The sequence below is a fragment of the Hylaeus volcanicus genome, chromosome 4 (assembly GCF_026283585.1).
Source record: "Hylaeus volcanicus isolate JK05 chromosome 4, UHH_iyHylVolc1.0_haploid, whole genome shotgun sequence".
Lineage (NCBI taxonomy): Eukaryota > Metazoa > Arthropoda > Insecta > Hymenoptera > Colletidae > Hylaeus > Hylaeus volcanicus.
Genome location: NC_071979.1, coordinates 27,482,860 through 27,503,058, shown reverse-complemented (window position 1 = coordinate 27,503,058; position 20,199 = coordinate 27,482,860). Strand labels below are relative to the sequence as shown.

Below are 20,199 nucleotides of genomic sequence, written 5' to 3'. Positions count from 1 at the left end.
CTTTAAAAGGGGTCCTAACGTATTCCACTCGATTCCAGGCTTTAGACGCCCTCAGCAAGAAGGACATCTCGGAGATCAGATCCTTCACGCGTCCTCCGCCGAAAGTGGAGATGGTGATGGAGGCGGTGATGATCCTGAAGAACTCTGAGCCGAGCTGGGCGGAGTCGAAACGTCAGCTCGCCGACGTGAACTTTCTCAACACGGTACCGGATACGAAGCTTCGTTCTCCAGGAGACCCTGTAACCGTTGCGCTCCGTTTCAGTTGAGGGACTTTGACAAAGACCACATATCCGACAGGACGCTGAGAGCCATCGCCAGGTACACGTCCAATCCGGAATTCGACGCGGAGAAAGTCGGCCAGGTATCGATCGCAGCCAAGTCGCTCTGCATATGGGTCATAGCCATGGAGAAGTACGGGAAGCTTTACAGGTAACCCCAGCTAAGGTAAATACTACCTCGAGTGGCTCCTCTCCGAACGAGAGGCACGATTTGGTAGCTCCATGGCGAGCGAATCCCTTCCTTTCGGTTAAAAATTCGAGGATAAAGGAAAGTTGGTTTGGTTCGTTAGTTCTACTAAGACTCCACGTTTGCGTTGTATCGGAGGGATTTTTCCTGTTGAAACTAATCGATAAATAACGTTAAAACTCGCAGGATCGTGGCGCCAAAGAGAGAGAAGCTGTACGCCGCGCTGGCGTCCCTCAAGCAAAAAGAGGACGCTCTCGCGGAGGCGATGCAGCAGTTGGAAAAATTGCAAGAGAAGCTGAGGAAGCTCCAAGAGATGTACGATGGGAAGATGAGGGAGAAGGAGGAGCTAATTAAGCTGGCGAGTGGATGCGACGATTTTCTTGCGAGTCCTTCTGTAGAGGTCGTCCGAGGGGTCGAAACGTTGCGTTCGTGGTCTGGACCGCAGGGGGCCACCGTTGCACGATTCTATTTACACAAACTCGCGTTTCGGCTGCCGCGTAAAGTTTCGTTTGCCCGCTGTTTATAGACGAAATATCGCCGTGGCGAAATCGCGAGCTGGACGTATTTACACGGACCGTATGCAACCGCCAATTTTCCGACTTCTTTTGCTCAATGGACGGTGGAAAAGCCAACAAACGCTTTTCTCTGTATCGGCATACAAGCGCCCGCGCTTTCCTGACGATTCTCTTTTATTTTTTGTTCGCGCGGTGAAGAGCTACGCAGGGACTCGCTCTTTTGCTGATAACGCGGTTTATTTTTATTGCGGTTTAAGATTTTATGCAACTCGGTGCTTGGAGGTTTTTGGTACCAGACGATTTAACGCTCGGCTGTTTTGTAGTTCAATGACTCGGTACCTCGTTACTCTAATATTTTCAAGCTTCGATACTTGATTGATGAAATACTTGAGTATGTTCATTGTACTTCAGCACTTCGGTGCACTTCGATACATCGATACTTCGATACATCGTTTCTTCAATACTTCGGTGATTCAACATCTCGATACCTCCAGTACCGGGACCACAGAGAGTTTCCACTCCGAAAACAGGAATACGAACTAAACTTCAGCCGTACCGTCTCGATTCTACTTACAGTTGTTTTCGATTCTACTTGCGTGTATTTTCAGGCGGAACTGCTGAAGTTGAAACTGGAACGCGCCGCGATGCTGGTCGACGGTCTATCCGACGAACGAATCCGATGGGAGAACACGGTCGGATCGCTGGCCACGTTCTTCGACTGGCTGCCAGGGGATTGCCTAATATCCACCGCCTTTGTGTCGTATTTGGGTCCCTTCGTGTCCAATTACAGGGAGGAGCTGATAACCATCTGGATGAATGAGGTGAGCCGATCCTATCGGTCGTCGAGGTAATAATCGTAATTCGCGAATATCGTTCCGACATCCTTGCGAATTGTTCAGGATTTATCGAGCCTCGATTAACGGAGAGATCTCCTCCTCCTCCTCCCTCCCCCCCCCCAAAAAAGAGGATATCCACTCTCTTTGAATCCAACAGACTGAATTCGAAGAAAAAAGTTTCGAATTTTCTCAATGACCAATAGCTTAATAAACTAATGCTTTAAAACTTCGGTCCTTTGATACTTCAAAGTTCTTGAATCTTTAAGTAGTTAAATATCCCAATACTTTTTCGATAAATTCATATTCGAATACCTCGGTGTTTAGTACATAGTATCGAATTCTTTCAAGTTTCCATAGCTCGATGCTTGGGTGTCCCGGCCCTCGATACCTCAGCGTCCGATTTTCTGCTCTTTTTAAAATAAACTCACAGGTGCAGGAGAAAGAAATTCCAACGTCGCCGAAGCTCGACGTGAAGGAATTCCTGGTCGACCCGGCGGTGATCAGGGATTGGAACATCCAGGGCTTGCCGTCCGACGACTTCAGCACCGAGAACGGGATCATCGTGACGAGGGGGACCAGGTGGCCGTTAGTGATCGATCCACAGTGCCAGGCGACGAAATGGATCAAGAACATGGAGGCAAAGAATGTAGGTATACCTCGAAAGAATTTCAAAAGTAACACATGGTTCGAAGGAAAGATAGAGAGAATCCAAGGGAATCCTGACTTTATTCTGAACATGAAACAGTGGACCACTTGGTGGTGGAAGTGATGTGGATATGTGATAAAGTCGAGCATCGTATTTACAGAGATATATAAACGGTGTCAATTATACAGAAAGTATAAATGTCGAAGAATCTCAATTTTCCCAACTCGACGAAATTAAAACACGATCCTTTCGACCCATGCTAAATCACGCTTATGCTGATTCTTCAGCTTACATTCAAATTCATTTTTCTTCAAACTAAAAATGTTACAAGAAAACCTCCTGTAAATCTAGCGTTAATTTAAAAATGCTCGCTTTTCACCGTTGCTGGCACTCACACGATCGCAATTCGCAATTCCCAGTCGTTGAAGGTGATCGATTTCGGCCAAGCAGACTACACGAGAGTCCTGGAGCAAGCCCTGCAATACGGCAGACCTGTGCTGCTGGAGAACATCGGCGAGACGGTCGACCCCACCTTGAACCCCATCCTCGAGAGGGCCCTCGTGAAACTAGGTACATACCGGCAGCGTTGTCGCGAAATTGAACGTTGTTTCGACGCGAGCAATTTGCCTGGGTGTTAAACGAGGATTAAATCGCGACTCCCTGTCCCACGCGATCAGGTAACCAAGTGATGATCAAGTTCAACGAAAAGATGATCACCTACAACGACAACTTCCGGCTGTTCATCACGACGAAACTCCCCAACCCCCATTACGCCCCGGAGATATCCACTAAAACGACGTTATGCAACTTCGCCATTAAGGAGCAGGGTAACTAATTGTCTTGTGCGTCGAGCAGGAAAGGGTGGGTATCGGGCGAAACGAGGGAAGGGGTTGGAAATAAATTGAGAAATAGAGAAAGCGAACCATCTAAGGGTGGAGGTAGGGCTGACTGCAACGCTTATTATCCCGTGCGCAGGACTGGAGGACCAACTCTTGGGAATCGTGGTCAGGAAAGAGAAGCCGCAGCTCGAGGAGCAGAAGGACCATCTGGTCCTCACGATCTCCACCAATAAACGAACTCTCAAAGAACTGGAGGACAAAATTCTCTTGTAAGACCTTTGAACTCCTCATCGTACCGTTCCTAGTCTGTACAAAGACTCTTCTCGTGCATGCCTTCTCGTGCTAAGCGTGGATCGATTTTATTTGGATGGTGGCAGAAAAATCAAGCGATTTTTATGTCGATATGTCTGGTCAATCTTATCAGGAACCAGTTGACTCGTGTATACTTTGGGCTGAGTTTCAAGGAATCTGTGCAGAAAATACTTCTTTCGATATCGTAGATACGATGCGACTATATGTTTGAGAAGCAAGATGGCGACGTAACCAAAGGAAGAAGTCAGCGGCGGCGCTAGTATCGCGCCTTGTATAACTTCCAATGTCGCTAGATTACTCTAATAACTTTTCGTAACTCAGCACGAATAGCTACGATTCTTATGCATACGCTTAATACATAATCGTGTTCCTCTCAGTCTGCTCAGCGTAGCTGGCGACAACCTTCTGGACGACCTCGACCTGCTGAGCACCCTGCAGTCGTCGAAAGTGACCTCCACCTCGATCGAGGAGTCCTTGGTGGTCTCGGAAGAGACCGAGAAGAAGATAGATCTCGCGAGAGAGGAGTACAGGCCGTGCGCCCAACGCGCAGCGATCCTCTTCTTCGTCCTCAACGACACGAACCTCATCGATCCCATGTACCAGTTCTCCCTAGACGCCTACATCACCCTGTTCATGTTGTCCATCGAGAAGAGTCCAAAAAGTATCAAACTTGCTGAGAGAATCGAGAGTTTGAACGAGTACCACACATACGCTTTGTACAAGTACAATTTGCGAGCTCCGTTGATCTCTGTGAAAGGAGGAACTACGTATCGAGGTGAAAGGTTAAATATTTTCTGGACAGAAACACGTGCCGAGGTCTGTTCGAGCACCACAAGTTACTGTTCTCCTTCAACATGTGCATCAAGATACTGGACGCCCAAGGTAAAGTCATGCCTGCAGAGTACGCGTTTCTTCTTCACGGCGGGATCGTTCTGGACCGAGAGAGCCAACCAGACAAGCCTGTGCCGTGGATGCCGGACGAGACTTGGGACAACGTCACGGAACTGGACAAGCTGCCTGGATTCCACGGATTTATTTCCTCCTTCGAGCAGTTCCCGCGGGACTGGCATGCTTGGTGCGTGATTGGTAGTTTGAAACTGGTTCAACTTCTTTATCTTCCACACACTTTGATACCTCTAATTATTGCTTTATTGTTTAGTAACCGTTCCCCTCCACCTATCGACACCATGCAATTATTTCAATGTGTTCAATGCGTCTTATCATCTTGAATAAATTGCATGAATCGGTGAAATCTTTGTTGCAGGTACATCAGTACGGAACCAGAAAGCATACCCCTAGTGGCCGAATGGGACGTGAACTGCAACTTGTTCCAAAAAATGCTGGTAATACGCAGCTGCCGTCCCGACAGAATTTCCTTCTGCATCGCGCACTTCATCGTGCTGAATCTCGGTCAAAGATTCGTGGAGCCCCCGGTACTCGACCTGAAAGCCGTCCTCGACGATTCCGTCGCGCAGACCCCACTCATATTTGTTCTCTCGCCTGGCGTGGATCCTACGAGCACTTTGATGCAATTAGTCGACAGCCAGGAAATGACAAATCATTTTATGACTCTCTCCCTAGGCCAAGGACAATCGCCTATCGCAACTAGGTCGGTCACGATTTCCTACCACATTGTTACTCCGTGGCAGCGAGCAATTTAGAACCGAGGGGGTGAAAAGAATTTTCTAAAGGATCGCTACTTTTTAGGGCGGGGTTTAAATTGTCCCTTCGACCCTTGCTTAAAAAGTGTCCTAATTGCTTTGCGCTCCTTGTTTGTGTGCATGCGGGTAGAGATGCGTTTGTGTTGCTAAGATGGCGGTATTAGGTTGCCTTGATGCGTAGATCGTAAATGGGTTAAGTCTCCCTAAACCTAGTGTCGATTACGTTTAGAAGCTATGTATATGTAATTTGAGTAATAAAAGGTTACAAATTTAGAGTAAAAAAAAGTACCAAGTACCAAAGCAATTCCAACACGAAAAATCCATTTTTCAGGATGATAGAGGTTGGCGCCAAAGAAGGAGCGTGGGTGTTCCTCGCGAACTGCCACTTGTCGTTAAGCTGGATGCCGAAACTGGATAAAATCGTGGAGACACTGGGCTCGAGTCGCACCCTCCACCCTCAATTCAGGTGGCGCGATATCTATTCGAATGCAAACGCCTGTAGGTCAGGTCGATAATGAAAGGGTTTCGGCTAATTACAGATTGTGGCTTAGCTCGAGCCCGACTCCCCAATTCCCCATATCGATCCTTCAGGCGGGGATAAAGATGACCACGGAACCGCCGAAAGGTCTGAGGGCAAACATGAAGCGTCTTTACGGTTTAATAACCGAAATCCAATTCGAGCTGTGCCAAGCGAAGCACAAGTACAAGAAGCTTCTCTTCGCCTTGGTATTCTTCCACGCCATTCTCCTGGAACGTAAAAAGTTCCAGCAATTGGGCTGGAACGTCGTCTACAGCTTCAACGACTCCGACTTTGTGGTAATTTTTCCTGGGGGATACTACACCGATCGGGCGGGTACAGGGGCGGGACGGAGATTGAAAGACCACTGCTATTCCAAAATCTGTTTCGAACCGAATTCGTATCGGGGAACTGTAAACTTTTGCCTCTAAGAAAGTAACGAATTTTTCTGGAGTCGTATACAGGGTGAGTCACGCTAATAGAAAGCAGGAGAGGAAAGGGTTGAGTAGTTTCGTAATATCTGTCTTTCTCTGACCTCGTTTTTTTTACTTAAGTGCAACTATGCAACGTCTTTCTCTACCACCTTTCTCGAGCTACTATCTAAGATACGATCCTTGCGTGTTACGTGACTCTACCTGCGTATCGAGGTACCAATTTGCGAAGTAATTGTATCGAGTAGGAATTTTTGCGGTATTTATTCGTTAAGAAGAGATTTAAGAGTAGTGCATACTGTCGATAAGCATCGGTCATGTAGAACTGAAGAACTAAAAAAAAATTAATTGTAAAAGTCAATCTTCCAAGAAAACGAATTTAAACGAAATGCAGGAATTTTGACGAAGTTACAAAAACAAATACCCCGACAAATATTTAATCTTTAACGACAGGTGTCAGAGAACCTCCTGCAGGTCTACCTCGACGAATACTCGATCACTCCATGGGAATCCCTGAAATACCTTATAGCAGGTGTTTGCTACGGTGGTCACGTGACCGACGACTGGGACCGCAGGTTGCTGATGACGTACGTCCAACAATATTTCAACGAAGAGGTCCTGACGGTGCCTCATTATCGTTTGTCATCGCTGCCCACCTATTACATACCGCGGGACGGCTCCTTGGAGTCCTACCGCGACTTCATTGCCGTGTTACCCAGCATCGACAAACCTGAAGCCTTCGGCCAGCACCCCAACGCTGACATTACCTGTCTGATCATGGAGGCTAGGAACATGTTCGAGACGCTGATGAGTCTTCAGGTTCAAACAGTTGCCAGCGAAGAAGCTAGCAAGGAGGAAAAGGTAAGCATCGAACAAACGTCGTCTAACACCGAAGAGATATTCAGACTATCTTCTCCTATCGAAGGTTACCCAGCTGACCGCGGATATACTGTCGAGAATCCCCAAGGACATCGATTACGAGACAACGCAAAGACTGATCGGTCCCCGCAAGACACCTCTGGACGTCGTGCTGCTTCAGGAAATACAACGCTACAACGTTCTCATGCGGAAGACCCGTAACAGTCTAGAGGAACTTCGTCAGGCCATTAAAGGCTTGGTGCTGATGTCTTCCGACTTGGAGGATATCTTTACGTGCGTCTACGAAGGTCGTGTCCCGTCGATCTGGTTGACAGCTTATCCCTCCTTGAAGCTACTTGGCGCTTGGACCAGGGATCTGGTCAGCAGGGTGGAACACTTCAACGAATGGGCTCGAACTACCCATCCACCGTTACTGTTCTGGTTGGCCGCGTATACATTCCCCACTGGCTTCCTCACCGCGGTATTGCAGACGTCAGCGAGACTCTGGAACGTCTCTATCGATTCCCTGTCCTGGGAGTTCACCGTTTTTACCATCGACGAGTCCACCATCATCGAGCCACCCGTGGTAACTTTCGTTACAAAGAAACGAATATGGATCTAAGATAGAATTAAGAGGCTTTGGGTTTACTAGGCTAAAAGTAGCTACTTCGGGCACCGATGGGAACCCTCCCAGAGGGTTCTACGCGAACCAACAAAATAGAATGACCAATCTCGATATCTCGCAGGAGGGGGATCACTGATAAAAACTCTTGCATACGTTTCCCTCGGTTTAATGTCAATGAAACTCGACACAAGGCATTGTCAGCCAGCAGCGACAGGTAAACGACGAAAGTCGATCCAATTACGCTCGTTTCCCTGGCTTTAATGCACGCGAAACGAGCCGTCTCGGAGAAATAGAGGGGGATAAAGAATTCAACGGTATCAGCAGAAAATAGCTGCGTGCGCGCACGTTCCTAACCGTGTGTACATTCCATTACAGGACGGCGTGTACATACGCTCCATCTTTCTGGAAGGCGCTGGCTGGGACAAGAGGAACAGCGTCCTCGTCGAGCCTGCCCCCATGCAACTTGTTTGCGACATGCCGGTGATTCACTTCCGTCCCACGGAGCATCTTAAAAAGAGAACAAAAGGTAACGAAAAGAACGAGGATGTGAGGGTGGTTCTGGATTAAAAAAAAAGAAGAAAAAAAAACATTGCGACGCGAGGCAAGCGAAAGCATTTCGATTCGTGTCCTCAGGACTCTACAACAGCCCCTGCTATTACTACCCCCAAAGGAGCGGCGACGGAGGAAGACCCTCGTTCGTCGTGGCGGTCGACCTCAACGCTGGCCAGGAGGGATCGGAGTTTTGGGTGAAGAGAGGCACTGCTCTGTTGCTCAGTCTTTCGACGTAGGCTAATTAGTACATCACAGCGTTTATTTGTTAAGAACTCGCGAGCTCTTATCGCGAAGCGATTATTCCTATTTTCCGATAAGTGATCCCGCGAAATGAAATTACCAAATTGTCTTGAACTCGAGATCCACAGGAGTCGGTGGGTTACCGGTTACCGCAGCTTTGCTTTCCCACGCTTTAATGTCAAAAGGTTACCGATTACCACAGCTTACTTATTCAATAAGCGATTCTGCGAAATAAAGCGACCAACTGCCCCAAACTCGAGGTCTCCGGGTGGTGGGTTACCGGTTACCGCAGCTTTGGTTTCCCACTCTTTAATGTCAAAAGGTTACCGATTACCGCAGCTTTGGTTTCCCACTCTTTAATGTCAAAAGGTTACCGATTACCGCAGCTTCCATTTTCAATAAGTGATACTGCGAAATAAAACGACCAAACTGCCCCAAACTCGAGATCTCCGGGTGGTGGGTTACTGATTACCACAGCTTTGGTTTCCCACGCTTTAATGTCAATCAAACCTTTACACTTTTTGGCCCCTTTCAAGGTCCCCTCGTTTCTTCTGTTCGATACGTTCTCTTACCCCATATTTAGTATGTAAAAGTATTTAAGTTCTAGAATATATGTACAAGTATTAAAAAAGTGTATCTTCTCGCGTATCTTCTAACACCTAACAGGTATCTGGGAGTTGAACGAAGACACACGAAGCACTATCGCGAGACACGAGGCTATCAACCAATCCTGTAAAGACATTTGTACGGGGCACGAAGACAGAGGCTCTTCTGCTTTGAGAGTCAAAGGTTTCTTCTTTGGGCCTCCGATGTCTTTCAGACTGGCTGCGAGTGTTTCGCTGATTTTGGAAGTGTACTCTAGTAGGTCCTTCGTTGGCACGTCCGCGGGTGGTTCAAGATTAGACAATTTATCCTTGGTCTGAAACAGTGTCCTCATCGCAATTGCCTTGGTCCCATTTTTTAAATTCTCTGTCAGTTCCTTCACCGTGGCATTCAGCTGAGTCTGAAAGTTGATCCAATCGTCGACTGTTTTATTCTCGGCCATTGCGATCTGGTCCTTCAAGGACGCGATCTCCTGCCTAAGGCTGGCGAAGGACTCGTTGAACATCCCCTGGATCTCGTCGAAGTCCATCTTCTCGGTGAGGTTTGCGGTGTTCAGCAAATTCATCAAAGTGTCGTTTATCTCCTTTTTGAAGGCCACCCAGTCCTCTGGAGGTATAGCAGGCTTCGCGAACTTCGTGTAATCGAATTTGCCGGAAGCGTCCTTCTTGAACGCAGCCTGGAGAACGGGAGAGTCCTTTGATTTGATCTTCATTGCCCACTCGGTCTTCATGCTCGCTATCTCGTCCTTTAACTGCGCGAATTCGTTCGCAGTGGAGGCCTTGAAGGCGACCCAGCCAACGGGATCGATCCCGGTTGGCTTCTTACTTTGAATATCCTGGATGATTCGTGTCAGCGAGTCGTTCAGTTGGCTCTTGAACTCTAGCCAGTCGTCGGTCAAATTGGAGAGGTCAACGTTGACGAACTTTGCACCTGGAGCACCCAAGATGGGACGTTGAACGTTCGCAGGTAAGAAGGCAAGCTGCAATGGCGGTGGGGTAGTCTTGAAGCCAGAGAACGTCTTCACGACTTCGTCTCTGTAGGTAGCCCATGCTGGATCACCTGGGGGAGGCATGTGGCTCTTTATCTCGTTCACGGTGTCGTTTATGGTCTTGATGACGTCGGCTTTGTAGGACAACCAATCCTCGGCGATACTGGACTTCCCAGTAGCCATTTGCATCGGAACAGGAGGATTCGTGTTGTTCATTTTATTTCGAAGGGCAGAGTACTTGTCCGTTATGTCTTTGCCGAAGGTCGCCCACGCTGGATCCCCAGGAGGTGGCATGCTGTCCTTTATTCCCATTACGGCTTCGTTCATGGCGTCGATGACGTCAGTTTTGTAAGCCAACCAATTGCCAGCTGGTCCTCCAGCAGCCAGTTGCATTGGAACAGCAGGTTTCGTGCTGTTTATTTCGCCTCGAAGAGCAGAGTACTTGTCCATTATATCTTTGCCAAAGGTCGCCCAAGCTGGATCACCAGGGGGTGGCATGTTGCTACCTATGTCTAAGATGGTGTCGTTCAACCATTTCGTAATATTGTCCTTGAAATTCTTCCAGTCGAAGATCGCTGAAATCATGGCCTCCCCGACCTTCGACGTCTTCGTCTTCGTCTTCGTCTTCGTTGCCTTCATCGACTTCTTCTGCTTGGTTACAACGTCACCCTCTTTGGACTTCATCGCGAGCAACTTGGGGGAAACGTCCGCCTTCATGGAGTCGATCTGACTCTTCAGATCGGTAAATTGGTCGGCGATGTTCTGTTTAAAGGCGATCCACTTGGTAGCAGAGGCTGGACCACCACCTATCGTCCCTATAGAATCATTCAGGGACTTGACTAGATCGCTCTTGAAACTGATCCAGTCCATGTACACGCTCGCCGGGGCTCCTGCTTTTAAAATAAATCCTTCGGTCTTCGTTGGTCCTATTTTCGACTGACTTTCGACAGGTGTCGGAGGGTGAAGCCCCGACAGTTGATTCTTTAAATCAGAGAAGGAGTTGTTTATGTAACTCTTGAACGCCAGCCAGTCTGTGCCCACTGTGGCGGACGATGCCGTGTCGTTGATGTACGTTACGACATCTTGGATCGTTTTGTTGATGTTGCTCTTAAATTCCACCCAATCGAACGGAGCGAATGTAGCCTTCAATAAGGGATCGGAAGCTTTTACGTCCAACCATGGTTCCAAGGACAATGCTGGGATGTCCTCGCAGGACATCATGGGGTTGTTGGGACCAATGGAGCGCATGACTTCGGGTTGGATTTGGGTGACTCCGTCCGAACAGTCGCAGATCAGCCTTGCCAGAGATGTTTTGCGTAGTTCCTGAAGCTGATCTGAAAATGGGGACAAAGGTAAGCGGATTACGACGAGTCAATGAGCTGTAATGTGTTTTTACTTTGATACAATCCTAATTACCTGGACTAAACGAATGAGGTCTACCAGCCACCTCGTACCAGAATCGATCGCCTTTCTGCAATCGAACGAACTGATCCGCAATCAGGCAACTGAAAGTAGGCCCGACGATTCCGCCAGGCTTCGGTAGCTCAGCCAGTGCACCGGTATACAAATCAACGTCATGAACGGACTCGTACAGCGCGGACATGTCCCTCAGGGTCTGCGGATCCACGTGTCCCTCCAGGTCGGAAAAGCTTTCAGGCTTTCCCAGTCCACAATATTCCCTCCACTTTGTGTAACCAGGCAGTCCGTGATCTCTTCCACGCTGGATGTTCAAGGACACCAGGTCCAGGCCACAAGGAACAGTGGCGTTCCCTATAGGGTCCTCGAACAGGTGATTGGTCAACTGAGACGTCACGTGAGTGGAGGTCATTTGAATGACGTTCTCCGTGGCTGAAGTCACGGAACTCTTCACTCCGCCCTCCGAGTACAGACTGTAAGGGTTGAACAGCATCCTGTGCAGCTCTACGTAAGACGACGTGCCTCGTAGGTCATCGGTGACTTTCATCAGTCCTGGTAGCAAAGTATGGGCGAATCGAAATGCAGCAGCTGCGAAACTGTTTGCTATGGTTGGATCGTTGTTAGGCTCGTCCGGATCCTCTGTCCACTGTCTGTAGCCCGACTTCAGGGGTTTCAGCTCTCGAGACTCGGTCTCCTGCTCGCCGAGGACGGTAGGCACGAATTCCTGATAGGTGATGTGCTGGAGCTGAGCGACGACTATGCGTCGAGACTCCTCGTAGAGTGTCTCGTCGTCCCAGGCTGGATTGATCTTAGCCAGCTCCTCGACGATCCTATTGTGCTGCCTCGCCCAGAGGAGATGCATCGTCGTCAAGTGCAAGTTCTCGTTCGCCCTGGCGTCGCCGGCTGCGAAGCAGTAGCGTCCTCTCAGACGCTCGCTCTCCCTGTTGCAGCCGTCATCCGGATTCGTGCTCGCCGGCAATAGCGTTCGATTGTCCGGGGTCCTCTGCATCCTCAATCGACCCCCGGAGAACTCTCGCAGGTCGCGTGCCATGGAAACGTCGGAGCCATATATCGCGGAACCGTCTATGAACGCTGTCACCTGTTGGAGAATTAGGGCTTGTTTAGGCTTCTCTAGATCTCTGCTTCGGAGCTCTCTGGGTCAAATGGAGGTTACTGGTTAATGTCAGAGTCAGAGTTTCAGAGTCTCAGGGTTTCGGAGTCAAAGTCTCAAAGTATTAAAGTTTCAGTTTCAGAGTCTCGGGGTCACAGTCAGGGCCACTCGATCCTCGATCTTCTCCAAATACTCGGGGATGTATTTGGAAGATTTCCTCCGCTAAAAGGAATAATTACTTATAAAAATGAACAAATCTTGAGTCACTTTATAGTAAGTTCCTTTCCACGAGACAAAGGAGTGTATTTTATGTAGATCTCCCCAAAAAAGATTTGAGGGATGTAAATACCATACCGACACTTACACCGTTTGGATCTTAATTTATGCTAGACGTCATAGAAATGAAAGAGCCACGAGTCGCTGTGTAGAGTTCTTTTCCACGCGACAAAGGAGGGTATTTTTGATGACCCTCCCAATCGAATTTCCATTCGATTCTCCGTTCCCATTGTTAGCGCGATAACGAACGCGTCATTATCATCGGAACGCGTCCCGTCGTCGCGACGATAATGAGCTTAATTAATCGGCTGCGAGAGCGCTGCGTGGATCGCGAGTTACGCGGGCAGAATTTAAAATCATAGCCGGAGCAATTTCACGGGTCGCGAATGGAGCCTCGTTCAATGCGACCGGTTTGTTGAAAAATTCCCATCGCTCGTAATGACGCGGATAATCGAGCCATTTCGAAGGTAATCAAGGTTTTTAGGTGGCGATCGTGTCTTTGGTGGAATCAACAGGCATCCGGATTAGGACGTGCATTGGGATTCCTAAACAGAATTTAAAGCGATTCGAAGATTCAAGCTTCCATACTTTGGACCGGAAGATAATTACACAAAGAGTGAGCAGAATGGACAGAAAGGATATATTTCTTTGTATCGGCTGATATTCACGTTCAAAGGTTGAAAACTACCCTGGAAGATTGCGTACCAAATACCTATCGAATGAAATTTCTAAACAGAGATAGAAGAGAAATGTTAAATAAATAGTATTTCATAGTTCGGAGTAACTCCTGGGAGATACATAAATGCATCAAGGCTAAGCACGACGAATTAAAAACCAAAGCGATGTTCACAGACTGAGTTTAGATTAACTTCACTCCTGGAGACGCCACCTTCTTCGTTTTACAATTCCAATCAACGATACCTGATTCAACTGCTGCCTGGGACCGATCTTGCACTGAGGTGCGCCAGCGGACCTGACAAACTCCATGCAAGTCCTTCCCGTGACGTCGAAAACAGGATCCCCCGAGGCCACAGGAACTGGGAAACACTCAGGGTGGCCGACTGAAGGAGGACAACACGAGATGGAACTACCATTCACGCCTTGACTAATCGCTGTAGCAGTGATATCATGATCCAAAAACTGTCCGTACACAGCCAGCATCACCGTGAAGTCAGGATTGCTGCTCGGCGAGGGCCTATGAACCTTCAGACTGACCTCTCGTGCCGACGGTAGCTCCGATCCTGACAGAGCCTTGCGCGGAGCCTCGACGCCATCTGAGTAACTGGGAGGTAGGACCCTTCTGAAAGGGGTCATCGTAGCCCCCCACTGCAACGGCCTGTTGCAGCTTCCGTCGAAGCTTCGATACTTGCTCGCGACGCATTCCTGGCTGACCAGCTGTTTGCAGGCGCCACGAGGTACCCAATCGCCGTCGAAGAAGCTCCCCACGGCTGAAGGGGCTCCCAGGATGGCCCTGGAGTCCTCTATCCTCTTGGTGGCAGCTAGTTCTGCCACTGCAGCTAGGGCCAGAGCTCTGACGCTCACGCAGGTGCTCACAGCGTAACGATGCCTCGAAGCTGGCGAAGGCGAAGGCAATGGGGACGCCAATGCGGTGGCGTCCGCGAACAGACGATCGTTCATCGCCTGGCGACCTGCTTCCAATCCTTCCTTGTACTCGCCGTCGCTCAGCGCTGGCCCTGAAGAGTCCTTGTCCGAGACGAAGATCGAGTTCGCGTTCGAGGGGATCCCCGCGTCGCTGAACAGCGTGTAGGATCCTGATCCTGGAGCGAAACCTAGCCTCAGAGTCCCTGTTAAGTTCGGGGACACCTCGAGCACGGGATTCGTGAGGTTCGGTGCTTCATCCGTGACGTCGTTGCTCACGGAGTAGCTGACGGCCACTATCAGGGCCATCGTGAAGAACGCTCTGGAACAAACGGTGACGTTCAAGGTCACTTGTAAATCAAGGGGTAGGACGTGGACGCTAGTTCGCGCTTCCTATAGCTCAAACACAATGGTGGGCGTGGCGATGAGACGCGGGGGTGGAACAACTGCAGTCACGAGGTATAGCGAGTATAGTAGAGACAGAAACGTGGGAAGTTATCGTTTAGGTAACTGTTTTGAGAGAGAAGAAAGTAAGGACGTGCTCTAGGGTAAATAATAATAAATCGGTATAGTTATAAAAATATTTGTAATTATATAGGCAGATAATATGAAATTTGACACACGTATACGTCAGTAATTACACGGATTAATTTAGAACCATTTAGAAGAAAATGAATTTCGAATGAATTAAAAACAGATAAATGTTTTTTTAAATAAAACTAAAATGTACAGTTTAAACTGTACATTTAAACTGTACATTTAAACTCAACTACATTTAAACTCAATGTATTCGTTACAGAGTATTCGAATGCGAAGGATTACTTTAAAGAATAGTATGGAGGGAAAAGGAGTTTGTTCATTTTTCAATGATCTCGTTTGCTTTTACAAATTAATGAAGGATCTTAGCAGTCACTCGGATCGTCGTAACGTTGAGCAACTCTTCTGTCACCGTACAATTACCGTGTGTAATCAAGGTCGGCGTCACGTAATCAACCTACGCGCAAAACATTCTACGCGGCGGCGTGCTCCACGTAAACGAGTTACACGACGTTTTACCCTGCAAACACAATAAACGACGAGCTGTTGTTCTCGATACTCGTCAGATTATAGCGAGGAGTGCCTTGAAACGAGGAATACACTTAAAATGTCCGATTGAGAAATAATAATCCAATGATAGCTGGATGTCATTTTTTATTATAATTCTGTTAAATAAAGACACTAAATTTTTCAATTTTTCTGTATTCCATCGTGAAAGTCTTCTTTCGCAATTACTTTCTGTTACGATTTTGCCAAATAGGAGCTACTCGATATCTACGGAAAATTATTAGAATCGGTTAATTGAAGAATCGTGTAGAAATTATAATATTCATTGAATAAGAATTGTTCAAAAATTGAATTTAAAAAGGAAATTTGTTAAATTAGGGTCTCGTAGACAATTCTCTTATTAAAACGCGACAGTTTCTCTGGGAAATGCGATCTCATCGACTATCTGTGAATCGAACAGAGCTGGACTCAAATCTTCTCCAATTTCGTTGCGTGCTGGACCGCCTTAGGGCAGTGACCAACCAAAACCGCAAGACAGTAACCGCTGGAGAACTCGTTATTGTACCGATCTCTGTGACCCCCTACGCTGCGACTTCAGTTTATCCGAACCAGCGTTTCTTTAACAGAAACCTGACTCACCTTTGCGCGATCGACTCGTTGGAAACAGAAATGAAAGTACGTAGAGAAGCTGTACGGAGAATGATGAATTATTTGACCGAATTAATACTTTCTCAAACACTGCTACAACCTCTCCGATATTATTTCGAAGACTTCATTCGCGCGGAAATATTAAAAATGCAACACCCGAATAAATTGAAATTTTTTCAGGGTATTCGATCGAAGATAATCCGACTAAAACTTTTTCCTCAATAATCGCCAACGTAAAAGTATTAAAAAAAATGCAACACCTGAGTAAATGGCACGTATCTCCGAGTATTTCATCGAAAATGTCGAGGGAGAAACCGAAATCGCGCACACGTGAGACGACGGTGGACGTCCCGGTGCAATATCAACCGGAAGCTCCCGAAATGGTCTGGAAGGAAGGCGATAGGAGCGGAAACTCACGTCGCGACGGTGTACGCGAGGCATCGCAGCCGTAATCTCTGTCTCCTCTGATGGGAATAAAAAGGATGCGCGTCGCGAACGTAATACACCCTGGACGGCTTGTCGCTGGTCAACGAGGTCGTCTCCGTGGAAGGCATTCTTCTTCCTTGCCGCGGCCAGACTGAAACGATCGACAAGCTGGACGGTGGTCGAGGTGAGCGATGAATTTACGTAAGTATCAGCTTACGGTGGGGAATGGATACGCGATGATTTTTCCAGATACGCGAGCGTTGAAAATCTACGTGCATGTAGGACGCGGATTGAACCACTCATTATTACATACTAATAAAAAAATTAATCAAATTTGTTACTATTCGTTTATACCGAGTGTCGAGTGTGTACTGCTTGGTAGAATCGTAATGGAAAGTTTTAATAAGAAAACGTATTAAAAATATAGTGGCAAGAGAAAGGCTGTCACGGTGGAGTATTGAAAAATTACTGAATTTTGTTTCTTTATTAGAGGACGACATTTTAAAAAGTGATTTACAAGGTTCGAATAAAAATTACATCAGAAGAGGAATTTTCTTTCGCTGATAAGTGTGTCGATGCTGCTATTTATGGGTGTTGTTTGTTTTACTGGGCTCTTTTTCTTGGATCACGCGTAGAGCGAATCACACCTCGTGTAATTATATAAACACGGTTAATTCCGGATCACGGATTATTAATGCGTCGAGGATGTGTAAGCTGTCGACGTTCTAGAGGCAATCGGATTAGAGCACCTTGGAAGACGTAAAAAGCCACGTTACAACAATCGTTATTTAACTGTCCGCTTCGACACGCTAATATCCCAAATAAACGTCACGCAATATTTCCTTGAAGCAAAATATAAATTCTTAATAAGTACGTGGATCAAATGTACCTACGTTCGAGCAAATAATTTATAATCAAATACTCAAAGAAATTAGTCAGGTGCAGGCACTCTTTTTAAAACACTCTTAAAAATACAATTCTTTCTTTTAATAATGTTTACACATTTTAATTTCCTCTTATAATCGCATACCTATAGTATATTACAACATGCATATTACAACAACAAAAAATACTTTAAAACGTCAAAGTGCAATGTCGCTATAATTTCAAGAAAATTATGTAACTTAAATTATTGCTGATCGGAGTAGCTGTTCGACAGATAAATCGTCGCGCGTGTACCTTCTCTCGAAAACCAGCGAAACTTACATCAAGGTGGCGCAGACGCAGCATTGAAATTGCCTGATCCTCGACTTCCTGGTCCTCGAGTGGTCGACGAATTCCACGTAATCAGGGGAATCGAAGGACCTCGTGAGGGAGGTCCTTTCCGTCGCACGTCTGCCCCCGTACATGATGCACGTTCGAACGACGAAACTGGACTGCAACAGGAAGGACGAAGGAAACAATCGTCCAACCGTATCGGCGATTGTCGCCCGACGATCGCCGAGGACGTCGTCCCTGGCCGCGCGCGAGTGTATCTATGAAATTAAATTCTGTAATTTTATTTAGAATCGTTTGTTTTATTATTCCAAATGGTTGTTACAACGTTCATTATAATTCCAAGTGGTTTTCCTGAGTTGGCTTCATCATTGACGATCTTTCCCAGGAGGTATCTTTACTTGAAGAGGATCGCGCAAAGTGTTGATTGAATATTTAAATTTTTTAGGTGCTCCGGTAGCTATGAAATATTGGACGCTATCGAGTATCTTCCTCTCCAAACGATCGATTGATTTCAAGGGTGCGTAGATAAACAAGATGATTTTTCTTTAGATTTATTCTTCTTCCTTCGTGGCTGTATATACATGATAAATTTTAGTTTACACGAACAGTCCCAGGCTTCGAGATTCACGACCAGTTTCGACTCGCTTTACAGCGGCAGGTACCGAGCCGAAACGCAACTTCCGGTCCCGCGCGAGCTCAACGCGAATGGCAACCCTTTATGTTTGCTACAAAAGATATACTTGTTGCAAAAACAAGTTGCTCGTGCCTTTAGCACAACGTGTCAGTGTTGTCTCTACTTTGTGAGGGTTGAAGCACGTCGACATAGTATCGTTGCTCTATTGACTTGTATTAACAACAACGAATCACCATTACTAACGATCACAAAACCTTTTAGAATGAAAAAACAAACCGTATTAAAACGAAACAATATATTTTTAAGTTACGATCGATCATCAATTAAAATATTCAATTAGAATGAAACAGAAATCCATTTAAAGTTCGTCCCTCAAGGAGTTAAGTTGAAAGAGGTAACGTTGAAAATTAATAATCGATAACGCGATACGACTTTCCCTATCGCGAAAGAGTTCCCTATACCGCTCGATGACTCAAGAAGCCTCGAGATCGTTCGAATCCCATCGCTATTCGGTCCCTCGAATGCCTCGAAGAGCCGCCATAGCGATTTTGCCGCGACTGTTCGTTGCAGCAGCACCTACACAGCCTCGGACGGTCGACTGGTCGCGTTATATAAGAAGAATCCAAGATCGATGGCCTAGAACGAAACAAGAGTCGCCTCTATGGCGTTTTCTTTTTATAGAGCTGATGCTAGATGGAGACACGGAGCTTTGGACGATTACAAAAGATCATCGACGGTTCCTAGACGGGCAGACACCTCGTCGCGAACGGCCGCGCATAAAGACCGATCAAAACTGGAGCAACGAACTCGATACGCCAACGACACGCGATACACGAACTCGATACAATGGATAACGCTTTTTCCAATAATCGTGAATTAATCGTGCTTAATTGGTCTGCTTCTATTATACCGCGGAAGGAGAAGAACTCTCTATTTAGTTCACGGTCCACATAGAGTCTACTTAAGAGTTTCGTGAAAGTGGCATCCTCTTTAAAGAACCGAAAAGAGACGTTCGTGAATCTGTTTCTCCTCAAATGTTTCTTTTTTTTTTTTCAAGTTCTTACATTTATTTGTAGGCACTTGAAGAACCTCTTGGAACCCCAAGAAGAAATGTTCACTTGTTAAAGATATAGATACGTGTATACACATAAATCGAATCATACATTGTTTGAGCAATAATGGTTTGGTTGAAAGCATAATCCACGTACCTGGTGACCCGATCGACAGCCCCTGCGAGGATCTAATAGATCTTCCAATTGCTCCTGGATCCAATAAGTTAAACCTACGTCGCGTTCATTTTATTCCAGCACAAAAATAAAATACCACAGTTACTCCACTAAACGACCTTCACTCGTTCCATGCTTACACTTTCAACTACTTTTTACTACCAAGCAATCAATGATTCATTCCTTCTAAACTTTCGATAACTTCTAATTAGCTATCCGCGATAAAAATAAGCACGTGCGCCAATCGCGATCGTCTCATCGCTCCATGCAGCGACGAGTTGCAGGTTCCACCGCGAATACGTCACTGTCCAAGCCAGGGGTCAACGTTCAGCTGGTCTCACGTTGTCCGTTTTCATCTTGCCTATGTGGGTGTGTAACGTGATACGCGCAGCAAGATCGGAACGGGGCTTCCTCCCTTTGCTGGGCTTCCCAACCACGTAAATCGGGTGAATTCGCATCAGCGATCCTCAACGTTCTTACTAATGGTCGTAGATACTTGAAATAAAGCACATG

At 46.8% G+C, this 20,199-nt stretch overlaps 2 protein-coding genes across 5 annotated transcripts in view; one reads left to right on the top strand and one right to left on the bottom strand.

Annotated features, from left to right (window-relative positions):
* The window catches only part of LOC128875513 (dynein axonemal heavy chain 2), a 45,751-nt gene extending 36,920 nt beyond the window's left edge, over nt 1-8,831 (top strand). The window contains exons 49-65 of the mRNA XM_054121146.1: nt 39-203; nt 263-429; nt 652-827; nt 1,557-1,801; nt 2,247-2,462; nt 2,882-3,032; nt 3,140-3,289; nt 3,438-3,570; nt 3,991-4,335; nt 4,416-4,688; nt 4,878-5,222; nt 5,606-5,740; nt 5,814-6,090; nt 6,676-7,083; nt 7,148-7,666; nt 8,030-8,231; nt 8,339-8,831. Coding sequence (XP_053977121.1) covers nt 39-203; nt 263-429; nt 652-827; nt 1,557-1,801; nt 2,247-2,462; nt 2,882-3,032; nt 3,140-3,289; nt 3,438-3,570; nt 3,991-4,335; nt 4,416-4,688; nt 4,878-5,222; nt 5,606-5,740; nt 5,814-6,090; nt 6,676-7,083; nt 7,148-7,666; nt 8,030-8,231; nt 8,339-8,493 — 4,062 coding nt within the window. The 3' untranslated portion in view covers nt 8,494-8,831. The remainder of the gene's footprint in view (nt 1-38; nt 204-262; nt 430-651; nt 828-1,556; nt 1,802-2,246; nt 2,463-2,881; nt 3,033-3,139; nt 3,290-3,437; nt 3,571-3,990; nt 4,336-4,415; nt 4,689-4,877; nt 5,223-5,605; nt 5,741-5,813; nt 6,091-6,675; nt 7,084-7,147; nt 7,667-8,029; nt 8,232-8,338) is intronic.
* A 145-nt stretch (nt 8,832-8,976) lies between these two features.
* Nucleotides 8,977-19,952, bottom strand: LOC128874944 (uncharacterized). Of its 4 annotated transcripts, none has more exons than XM_054120138.1 (5): nt 19,669-19,952; nt 17,815-18,083; nt 13,813-14,812; nt 11,505-12,603; nt 8,977-11,422 (listed from the first exon to the last, which is right to left on the bottom strand). In XM_054120138.1, exons 2-5 carry the CDS (start codon nt 17,955-17,957, stop codon nt 9,150-9,152), a joined length of 4,515 nt encoding a protein of 1,504 aa, XP_053976113.1. In that variant the 5' UTR covers nt 17,958-18,083; nt 19,669-19,952; the 3' UTR covers nt 8,977-9,149. The 4 variants fall into 4 exon arrangements, with proteins under 4 accessions (XP_053976113.1, XP_053976114.1, XP_053976115.1 ...); XM_054120139.1 differs by having other exon boundaries at nt 17,815-17,984; XM_054120140.1 differs by lacking the exons at nt 17,815-18,083; nt 19,669-19,952 and adding an exon at nt 16,600-16,781.
* Nucleotides 19,953-20,199: the final 247 nt, after the last annotated feature.